Raw genomic sequence first — 10,086 nt, 5'->3', positions numbered from 1 at the left:
CGTCGAACGCAGCTGCATCGACCTCATTCATAGACCGCGCTTCCCGTCAGGCCCCAACAACCTAAACAAGCTTCTCACCTCATGCACACCCACCTCTTTTCTGTCTCATTGCGTCAGCGCATCAACGCGAGGCTGTAATCCTCACATCTCTCTCTGAATGGAGCAGCACAGCGCTTTGTCTCCTCACGTCGGTGCATCAACTGCCTCCCCACAGTACCGCGCCAGCGCACATCCCCAATACAACATGGAGACCGCCTCTGCTCCCCAGCATCAGCAGAATCTCTTCTACCATGATCCACGCCAATTCCATCCTCCACCTACCCAAGTCATGAGTCCACCTGTCGCTCCAGCTCGAACCGATCAGCCCTACCCGCCTGGCGCTGTCAAGCTTGAACCAGGTATGCAAGCAGGCCCATCCTCCTATCCTGTTCGCGGACCGCAGCCGCCGCCTGTCTCGTATCGCGAGGCTGCATACGCTGAAGGACGTCCCTTCGCGTATGCATCACAACCTCAACCCGAAGCGCCTCTGCCCTACGCCGAATCCTCCATCGCAGCACCACCAGGCTTCGCATCACAGGCCAGTTTCCTGCCGTACCCACCACCACATCTGGCCAGCTCGTCGGCCAACCCCATTACTGGCCCATCCAACGGCTATCCGGCTCCAGAAGATGTCAAGAGCTCGCAGAACCCAAGCCCTCGCAATAAACGTCCGCGCAAGGACTCGCCGCCATCTCACGACACTGCAGCTGCTGATGCATCCAAGCCACAAGCAGACCGATCACCCGATGACGCAAACGGAGACAAGGATGGCAGCGGCAATGTGACCATGTTCCAGTGCAGAGGGTTCGGTGACTGCCGCATGGTCTTCACCCGAAGCGAACATCTTGCTCGTCACGTCCGCAAGCACACAGGCGAACGTCCCTTCCGATGCCATTGCGGCAAGGCGTTCTCGCGCCTCGACAATCTTCGTCAGCATGCTCAGACGGTTCACGCGGACATGCCCGAGCGCAACGAGATGATGATGCAGGAGCTTTCGTCGCTGCATGCCTCGCTCGCTCAGTCGGCCGCACAAGCTCAACATGCTCATGCGCAGGTGCTCGGCAAAAGCAGCTCACCGGGCGCCTTGATCGCCAGTCACAATCACACTGCTCGAAGGGGCAAAGGCTCTGGCAAGACGAGCGCAGCTACCAGGACAGGTCGCAATCCCAGCACCGACGGTTTCGGATCGCCGCCTCTTCTTAGTCACAATGCACCGCACGCAGCGGAGTCGCCGGTCCAAGGCATGCATCCCGCCGCTTCGGGATATCCTACCGCCTACGACATGGCAAATCCGGCGGCCTCCATCTCTGCAACCGCGTCGTACGCAGCGCCCGCTCAGGTCGGCTCTTTGAATGTTTGGCCTGCTCAAGCGCCTCAATATGGGCAGCACCTCGCCGACATCAGCCAGGCAGGCCCATCTGATTCGTACGGGGCGGTCGCTCCGCCCTTTGACCTGCCACCGCACGTCGCTCAGCAGCAAGCACCATACTTTGCGCCCGATCCTAGCGCCACTTATGGTGCGCCTCAGCCAGCCTATCAGACCGAGCTCTTGCTCGACGGTCCTGAGGATAGATATATCACATCGTACGATCAGTATGGCCGTCCCGTCCCCGAACTCGCAGCAAGGCGCGCGTCAGGCCAATTTGGGGCAGCAGCAGCCTCGCAGCAGGAATGGCGCCCAAGCGGGCCACCTCTCGAAACGGCGCTTGCCGGAAGTCACTATGCAGGTCCTCATGCCGAGCTCGCCGACAATGCTGCTCCAGATTCGGCCTTCTCGAACCCCTTCTACCGCAATTCGAACGCTGGTCTGCTGCCGCCAAACGAAGACACCTTCGCATCTCAGTACCACAGCAGCTTCGCGGATGGAATGTCGCGCGACGCCGAGCAGAGATCTCACTTCGAATCGACCCTGTCAGCCCACTTGCATATGCGCACGCCGACGTTGGCCAAGCGAGCACGCGCGAGCAGTCCACCACCCTCGCGTGGCGGCATCCGCGCGTCGTTCGATGCAGGCGCAGCACCGCTCCTTCCGCCGCCAGGAAGCTCGCACGGAAGGCCACCCAGCAGCGCGCATGGCGGTCGACCCCTCACTTCGCAAAATCGCCCAGTGCTGCCTCCTCTGTCGTCCATCACGCCAAGCGTCAGTCGTCCAGGCACGTCTGCTGCGCTCAGTGCGAGCCGACCAGGCACGATGTCCACGCAAAGGCTTGCAGCCTTCGACCATCAACTTCACGACCGTCGACCGCTCACTTCCGGTTCATCCATGGCAGCAAGACGTCGCGGCTCACACCAGCCCAATCTCGACGATCTTCCGCCTCTTTCTGCGCAATTGCCACCACTGGACGAACGTCGGGACTCCCGCCTCTCGACCGCCCGCCGAGGGTCAGCATTCGACTTGCTTGGCTCACAGACCGATCGGCCGAGGCTCGGCTCCTCCTATGGTGCGCGAGAAGCGGATCTGCCAACGAGGTTGCACACCGACAGCTCGGAGCGTCGCACGAGTCCCACCAACGCATCTCCATTCATGTTTCAGCCCCCACCTCTGCCTCGCGAGAGCAATGCTGGATCTCTGCGACCTGGCGCGTACGGCTCGGATTGGCGACGACCCAGCTCGAGCACGGCTCCAGATGCGCACGTCATCTCGCGCAGACTTGGCTCGAGCAATGGCGCGGCGGTCTCGTTTGGCTTGCGCGAAGACGGCAGCAGCTCTCGACCTGGATCGAGCAGCGGTGCCGGTCTCTTTGGACAAGGATTGACGCTTCCGCCACTCAAATCGTCCCATGGCCTGAGCAGCCGACCTGGATCGAGCTCCATCACTGCGTTGCTGCAAGGAGACGGGGAGTTTGGCTCGGGTCGACGCATGAGCGCTTGGTCTCGTCCGCTCACCTCGGGCGATGCCCCCGCGCCCCGGTTCGGCGAAAACGGACACGGTCGAATGTCGTCTTCTCGCGAGGGTGTTTCGAGCGACGTAGAGGATCACGATACCGATCGCCGGCTCTCGCTGGTGCACGACCGCCGTGGTTCGACGAGAGAAGGTCTGACGCGAAGGCCGTCGACTTCGGCGGGTGCGATGTCGACTCGTTTCGCACCCAGCTTTGGCGATCGAAAGGGCTCAACGAGTCCGAAGGCCTCGCGTTAGTATTCATACCCAAGCAGTGCGAGTGGCATGCGGTGACTGGCCACCGATCATACTCGATCTTGAATTCGCCGTCGGTGCAATGCGCTACTTCACAGCACGGCGCGCATTCCTCACTATACCACCGACGCGATCTCCTCATTGTTGACTCGATAATGCTAATCCGTCTGCTCCTCATAGCACAAAACACAGGCACGTCCGGTGTGTGCCTAATGTTTGAGATTCGAAGGGGAGCTACTTTGCAGAAATCTTGAGGCCTTTGAACTCCTTCATGCTGTCCTCCAGGGCGACCTCAACAGGGAGGCGCTCCATGCTCGAGGCTCCGTAGAAACCAGCCAGACCCTTGACACGGTCGAGTACGTACTGCGCATCGGATGCCGAAGCGACAGGACCCCCGTGTACCAGTACCATGATCTCTGGTGAGATGGAATGCACCTTTGCCGTGATATCTGAGGTGAGCTTGACAGCATCGTCCAGGCTCATTGCTGTTTGGGCGCCGATGCTGCCGCTAGTCGTCAAACCCATATGCGCCACGATTACATCGACACCCACTTTCGCCATCTTTTCCGCTTCTTCAGTGTTGAAAACGTAGGGCGTGGTCAGAAGCCCGAGCTGCTTGGCGTGCTGCATGAGCTCGACTTCCCTCTCAAATCCCATGCCGGTCTCCTCGAGGTTCTTTCGGAAGTTGCCATCGATGAGGCCGACGGTGGGAAAGTTCTGAACGCCGACAAACCCAATCTCCTTGAGCTGACGGAGGAATTTGGGAATGGATCGGAAGGGGTCCGAAGCACACACGCCTGCGAGCACAGGTGTGTGGCTGATCACTGGAAGAACCTCGGCAGCCATCTCGACCACGATCGCATTGGCATCTCCGTAGGGCATCAGACCAGCCAACGAGCCTCGACCCGCCATGCGGTACCGCCCCGAGTTGTAGAGGATGATCAGATCGGCCCCTCCCTTCTCGACAAATTTGGCCGTTAGGCCAATGCCCGCGCCAGAACCGATGATGGGCTTGCCACTTTTGACGATGGAGCGGAGCCGGTCCGCCGCCTCTCTGCCGTCCGCTGGTGGCTCGCTATAGCTCGACATGGTGTTGGGCAAAGTTGTTAGGCAGAAAGGTGATGGTGAAGAAGGGAAGGATAGCTCCGAAGCATGCCCCGTGCACTCTCCTCCACAATTTTCGAGCCGTCTCTTCGGCGTCTTTTCAAGGGTCCTGCTGCGTCTTCCGAACAACGAGCTGTGGTCTCTCTCTGGCTCACGAACGGATCATTCTCACCACCAGTACGACAGTCGTCGGACACGACTGAGGACCCTATCAACGGAGCGACAGCCGTGCAAGAATGATAAAGGACGATAGCAAGCCGGCCGTAGCGCTGATTGGCACGCTCGATACCAAGAAGGCTGAGTATCAATTCGCGACTTCTTGGCTCGAACAGCGAGGATGCAATGTCCTTGTCTTAGATGTCAGCACCCACAAGCCCCTCGAAGGACCGTCGTCGTTCGATTTGGGCGCAAACTCGAAGCGCTACAGCGCAAAAGAGCTGCTAGAGCTTCGTCCGAACGAAAACGATGGCGACCTTCCCTCAGAAAGGTCTGCTCTCCGCGAAGCATTACGAACTGCATGTCTGCATGAGCTGTCGAGACTGCACAAGGACGGTGCCATCGATGCCATTGCCTCCTTTGGTGGCAGCCAGAACACTTCATTCGCGACCTCAATCATGCGAGACACCGCCTTCCCCATCGGTCTGCCCAAGTTCATGCTCACCACTATGGCCAGCGGCGACGTGAGCGAGTTCCTGGGCGAAAGCGATATATGCATCATGCCCTCGGTTGGCGACATCTCTGGCTCTCTCAACGCTATCACTTTGACCACACTTCGATCGGCTCTAGCAGCCATCTCCGGTATGGCACACGCGTGGCATGACTCCAAGCAACAAGATGCGTCAGCCTCGTCGTCGACCAACAAGCACAACGACAAGCCCATGATCGCGATCAGCATGTTTGGCGTCACAACAGCTGCCGTCAACCAGATCTCGGATCTGCTCAAACAGCAAGGCTACGAGCCGGTCGCTTTCCACGCCACAGGATCTGGAGGTCGAAGCATGGAACGGCTGATCCGGGAAGGCTACTTTGCGGCTGTCATCGACCTCACCACGACCGAAATTTGCGATCATGTTTACGACGGCGTCCTCTCCGCAGGTCCGGATCGTCTCACCGCCGCTGCTGAGAAAGGCGTGCCGCAAATTGTCTCGGTAGGCGCGCTCGATATGATAAACTTCGGCTCGCTGTCCTCCCTTCCGTCGCACTACGAGGTGAGGGAGGGAGGTGATAAGGGACCGATGCATCATACGAGAAACGGCACACCGGTGTACGAGCATAACAGCCAGGTGACGTTGGTTCGCACCTCTGCTGAGCAGTGCAAGGAGATAGGACGCCACCTCGTCAGCAACCTGTTCAAGGGGCTCGAGCGTCTTGCCGGAGATAGGAAGGCAGCGCCAATACGCATCCTCTTTCCGAAAGCTGGCATCTCGGCCATGGATGGAGCAGACGGCGTATGGGATGACGCCGAGGCTAGAGAGGCCCTCCTGGACAGCATCCAAAAGACGGTCGACGAGCATCAATCAAAGAAGGATGCCCAGAGGTGTAATGTCAGCATCGAAGTGTTCGAGCACCATATCAACAGTTCCGAGTTCGCTAAAGTCGTCGCTGATCAGATCGTCAAGCTGGTCTCCGAACGACAGAAGAGGTTATGTCTTTTTTAGCGCAATTTTGATACCCCAATTACTATGTTGCTTTTCCTTTTCCATTTGCCAAAAATCTGGTTGAGAAGAATTCGGATCTCGGTGAGCGTTGCGGATAATTTGGAAGGAGCGTGTGATGCTGCTCACGACCTTTCGTACTTTCACCACCACCAACCAGCGAGACAAACACGGTAGCAACGACTCAAGCATCTACCACCATGGAAGGAAGGTAGCGACCTGACCGCCCTTGTAGGCTGCCGGAATGAGAGGCACGTCATTGCGGACAGCCACCGTTGCTGTCTCGCAGGCGGTCAACCATGGCCTGGCAGCTCGGGCGAGACCTAGCTATTCCAGGCTCAGTCGAAACAGCTTCAGTGTCCGGCGCATATCGTCCTCGTCCCTTTCATACTCTGCGACATACGCTGGCTCTAGTAGCGTCCAGCTCGACGACCCACGCATTACGGACCCCGACCCCAAGCTCGTTTCTGACAATCTCGCTCAGTCGCGCAAGCCGCCCAAAGCACTCGGGTCCTTCGGCAAAATCAGCCTCCCCAAGCTTTTGCATCTGCTCGTCCCGGATGCGTACGAAGGAGATTACCTTGAAGCGCAAACGCTAGACGAGGCTCTAGCCGGCGTTCTCGACAGCGAAAATTTGACATCAGATGCCGCTGGTGAATCAATGTCGAGGGAAGACCTCCGCCTTTTGTTTCAAAAGCATATTCACGACCTTCACATCGACGTTCGGGAATTCCTCGATCTCCGCAATACCATGCTCGCCACCAGCTGGCCCGACGTTCGCAGACATATGATGAGCGTAGCCGACGGCCGATGGCCCGCTTTCATACTTCAGCGCACCATTCACATGGTCACGACGCCCTCCGAGATCTCGGACGCCTTGGCACTTCTCACCATGTCCATCAGCTCCATACAGACCGCCAACAAGCCAGCAGAGTATTACAAGGTACTTCGATATTGCCTCTCGAGCCTCAGTAAAAGCATAGTCCAGGAACACGGAGCAGCGCTGCATCTGATGCCCCGGTTGACCGAAGCGGTGTTGGCATTGGTCGAAGCGGTTCCCGCTCAAGCAGCCTCCAATGCGGAACTCATCGGCTCTCTGACGTCTGCATGTACATGGCTGCCGGACGAGAGAGCTCGCCGAGCTGTCATGCAGGTTCTCGACCGACTCGAAAGCCTCCAAGGTGCCAATGCGGTCGATGACATCCGCGGCAAGGTCATTCGGCAGTGCATCGCCAGCATCGAACGCTCGGTGACAACTACGTCGAACAAGTCCGCTTCGTCGAAGCAGTTTGTCAATATCGTCATGATGGACCGTCTGCTGCAGCACGACTACGGTACAGATGCAGATCTCAAACGGCGAGCGCTACGGGGCTCGATCATTGTTGCCGGAAATGCGGAAGACTTTCACCGGACGTGGCGATACTTCCGTGCGTACGAGCAATACAAGCAAGGACACGGACTGGCGATCACAGGGTTCGACCTTCAGCTGCTGTCCAAGGCCTTGGCGAGGTCCCAGCAGGGACGCAAAGATGCATGGCGGATCTTTCTGCAAGCTGAACGACTGCTGCATAGCGAAACGGACTCGAGAGGACTCCTCAACAGGCCGGTGTCGCGCAAGGACAAGGAGAGGGATCTAATGGGCATCTGCCTCGACCTACTCGGGGTGATGAGCAGGAGCGGGGACGTGCGTGTGAGCAAGATCTTCTCCATGCTCGGCATCACCGCCAATGATCGCGACGATCCGAACGTAAAAGCGTCTTCGAAGATGAACGACTTGTCAAAGGCGATGCTGCAGTCGAGGCGTCGTGTGCACGCATATTCGGTGGCGATGCAGGGCATGCTGCTGCGCAAGAAGTCCCATTGTGCTCTGGCGATTTGGCAGGCCATGTTGATGCGCGGGGTGCTGCCCAATGCCGCAGCTCTGTCACTTCTGCTGCAGAATCTCTTCGGATTGGGCGAGGTCAAGACGGCCATGCAGCAGCTCCACCTTTGGTGCGAGCAAGGCGTTGCCAAACCGGCCAAGACTTGCGACAACTTGAAGGAGATCGAAGTGCCGAGCCTCGTCCGACCAGCCCTGGCAGATCTCGAGACGTTCCAACCCGGCGCTCTTTCCGCTCCAACGAGCTCAGACGCGACGATTTACAAAGTGACACCGGACACCATTCTCGCGACGGTCGTCTTCAACGGCCTGCAAGCGTGTGGAGCTAAGGGCGTCGATGCGCTCTGGGAGGCGTACCAACAGACGATCCATCTCTTTCCCGACGCGCCGGTGCTCGCGATGCTACTCAAAGCGTCGTGTCGCGACGAGGGCGAATCAGGCATCGATGCGCGATTCGGACGCGAGGTGTTTCGGACGCTGCTGTTCAACAAGCACCCCGAGCTAGCCGAGTACGAGAACCCGTTGCGGGCGCAGCTCGAGGCGAATGGAGCCGCCGGGTGGATCTTGTCGGGCGAATCGGTGGGGGACAGGGTGGAGCAGTGGCTCGCTTCGGTCTTCCGGTCCAAGCACGCCGGGCCATCGACGATGACGGTGCCGACGGCCGACCTGAGCGCGCTGTCGTTCACCTCGGAATTGTTTGAACACTACCTCCGACTGCTGCTGCATCTGCAGCATTCAACTGGCTCGCTCACGGATGCGCGCACCTCTCGACGCCAACTGGTCGACCTACTGGGATGGATGAAGGAGCTCAACATCCAACCGTCGACGACGCATGTAGCATTGACGGTGCTCGAGATCGAGGAGCACCTGCCGCCGCCCGTGGCCGCGAGGCAGATGGCCGTGCTGGACGCATGGCTGATCGACTGGCTCGGTGAGCGCGGGTCGCCAGAGCAGCACGTAATGCAGCGGCACTGGCGATGGAAGATGAAGCGGAATGAGTCGACGAAGCGCAACGGGTCGAGGAAGAGCTGGTTCGATAAAGTGTCGGGGGGCAGGAAGCCGGAGTGGGAGAAGTGCTCGTAGCCATCCTTAGGCCTTCGATATCATACTTTAGAGCCATCGGGGTGTCGGCTGCGGCGCTCTCACATCGTCTTCATCGAGCTTATTATACTTCATACAACTCAGTCGTGCCCACGTTGTCTCTCATAGATTCTCCACACTCGGCACTGGTAAGCAATGTCGACCGCAGTGCAGCATACATGACTCTCTTCTCGGCCCTGCTTTGAGAAGCATCGGTACAGTATGTTCCCCCGCCTTGGCAAAAGCTTGGCTCTTGGAAACGACAGCAGAACTCTAGACCCTGAAATCGCGGCTTGCTGTGCAAAAAAAGTGGGGTTGACCCGGCTTCTGATGCGCGCGCTCTTTGAAATTCGAGGGATTTTCGAGCTTAACGAGCCGCCAGCTCATGATCGGCAGGCGATTTGTGGCTGCATGGCGCCGTACAGCTTCTTCGGCGCGGCAAGCAGGCAAGAAGGCCGAGTGGAAAGCATGCTCTGTGTGGTGGCGCAGAAGGGCGGCGTTGTTTGGACTCAGGCTGGAAATTTTGCTGGACAAGAGGAACCACAAAGCTGGTGAGAACCGACACCATCCCCTGCGTAAGACAACGTGCGCGTTGGACTTTGCACCGCCCTGTCGATGCAGCAAACGCATGGCTAAGTTAGCCGTGTGGAATGTGCCGCTTCATCGCCGAGGTCGATCATGACTCTGTGTCGGACACTCAGTCCTGCGCCATGTCTCGTTCGGTGAGCAAGCGACATGACCAAGTCATCACAAGCCGAAGCCCCGGCTTGCGCTCAAAGACTCTGTCTCGGCGCATGAGCCGGTGTTGTATGAGTGCGAGGTTTCGACAAGCGTCAGCAGACTCCATGGGCGACTTTCGGAAAGCGCTTCGATTTGGTGAGTCTCACGCTTCGCTTCGGCCTCTTCCCATTCGGCAGCCCGGGACTGCGCAGAGGCTGACTGAGTCTTCCTCAAACAATAGTCATGGACGGCAATGGTGTGATTCTTTTGCCCTAGCAGCAGCAGGCTGGATCGGCAGCGCCGAACCGCAGCTTCACTCGTTGACTTGCTTGAGGCATCGGTCTGAGCTTGAATTTTCCGCGCCGTGATTCGGTCACCGAGGCTGCACGCCTTCTTGGCCCTGAAAGTCAACCAGGTTTGTGCGCTTCGCTTGTGCCGCGGCAGGAAGAATGCCGTTTTGTGACGTCGCTGAG

The 10,086-nt window shown here is 58.5% G+C and overlaps 4 protein-coding genes across 4 annotated transcripts; 3 read left to right on the top strand and 1 right to left on the bottom strand.

Moving 5' to 3' along the window:
* Positions 1 to 244: 244 nt before the first annotated feature.
* PSEUBRA_005953 (Zinc finger, C2H2-like protein) lies at positions 245 to 3,178 on the top strand (the record flags this gene model as incomplete). The annotated part of the gene is made up of 1 exon (XM_059465695.1): positions 245 to 3,178. One exon carries the CDS (start codon positions 245 to 247, stop codon positions 3,176 to 3,178), a length of 2,934 nt encoding a protein of 977 aa, XP_059321697.1.
* Positions 3,179 to 3,409: 231 nt separating this feature from the next.
* On the bottom strand, positions 3,410 to 4,264 carry PSEUBRA_005952 (TIM-barrel domain, IGPS-like protein; the record flags this gene model as incomplete). Its single annotated transcript, XM_016439327.1, has 1 exon — positions 3,410 to 4,264. The coding sequence occupies one exon, from the start codon at positions 4,262 to 4,264 to the stop codon at positions 3,410 to 3,412; it is 855 nt and encodes a 284-aa protein (XP_016289667.1).
* Positions 4,265 to 4,515: 251 nt separating this feature from the next.
* Positions 4,516 to 5,937, top strand: PSEUBRA_005951 (uncharacterized protein; the record flags this gene model as incomplete). Its single annotated transcript, XM_016439345.2, has 1 exon — positions 4,516 to 5,937. One exon carries the CDS (start codon positions 4,516 to 4,518, stop codon positions 5,935 to 5,937), a length of 1,422 nt encoding a protein of 473 aa, XP_016289666.2.
* Positions 5,938 to 6,178: 241 nt separating this feature from the next.
* PSEUBRA_005950 (uncharacterized protein) lies at positions 6,179 to 8,896 on the top strand (the record flags this gene model as incomplete). The annotated part of the gene is made up of 1 exon (XM_016439343.2): positions 6,179 to 8,896. The coding sequence occupies one exon, from the start codon at positions 6,179 to 6,181 to the stop codon at positions 8,894 to 8,896; it is 2,718 nt and encodes a 905-aa protein (XP_016289665.2).
* Positions 8,897 to 10,086: the final 1,190 nt, after the last annotated feature.

The sequence above is a fragment of the Kalmanozyma brasiliensis genome, assembly GCF_000497045.1.
Source record: "Kalmanozyma brasiliensis GHG001 unplaced genomic scaffold PSEUBRA_SCAF8, whole genome shotgun sequence".
NCBI classification, from domain to species: Eukaryota; Fungi; Basidiomycota; class Ustilaginomycetes; order Ustilaginales; genus Kalmanozyma; species Kalmanozyma brasiliensis.
This window is presented reverse-complemented; position numbering and strand designations above follow the sequence as displayed.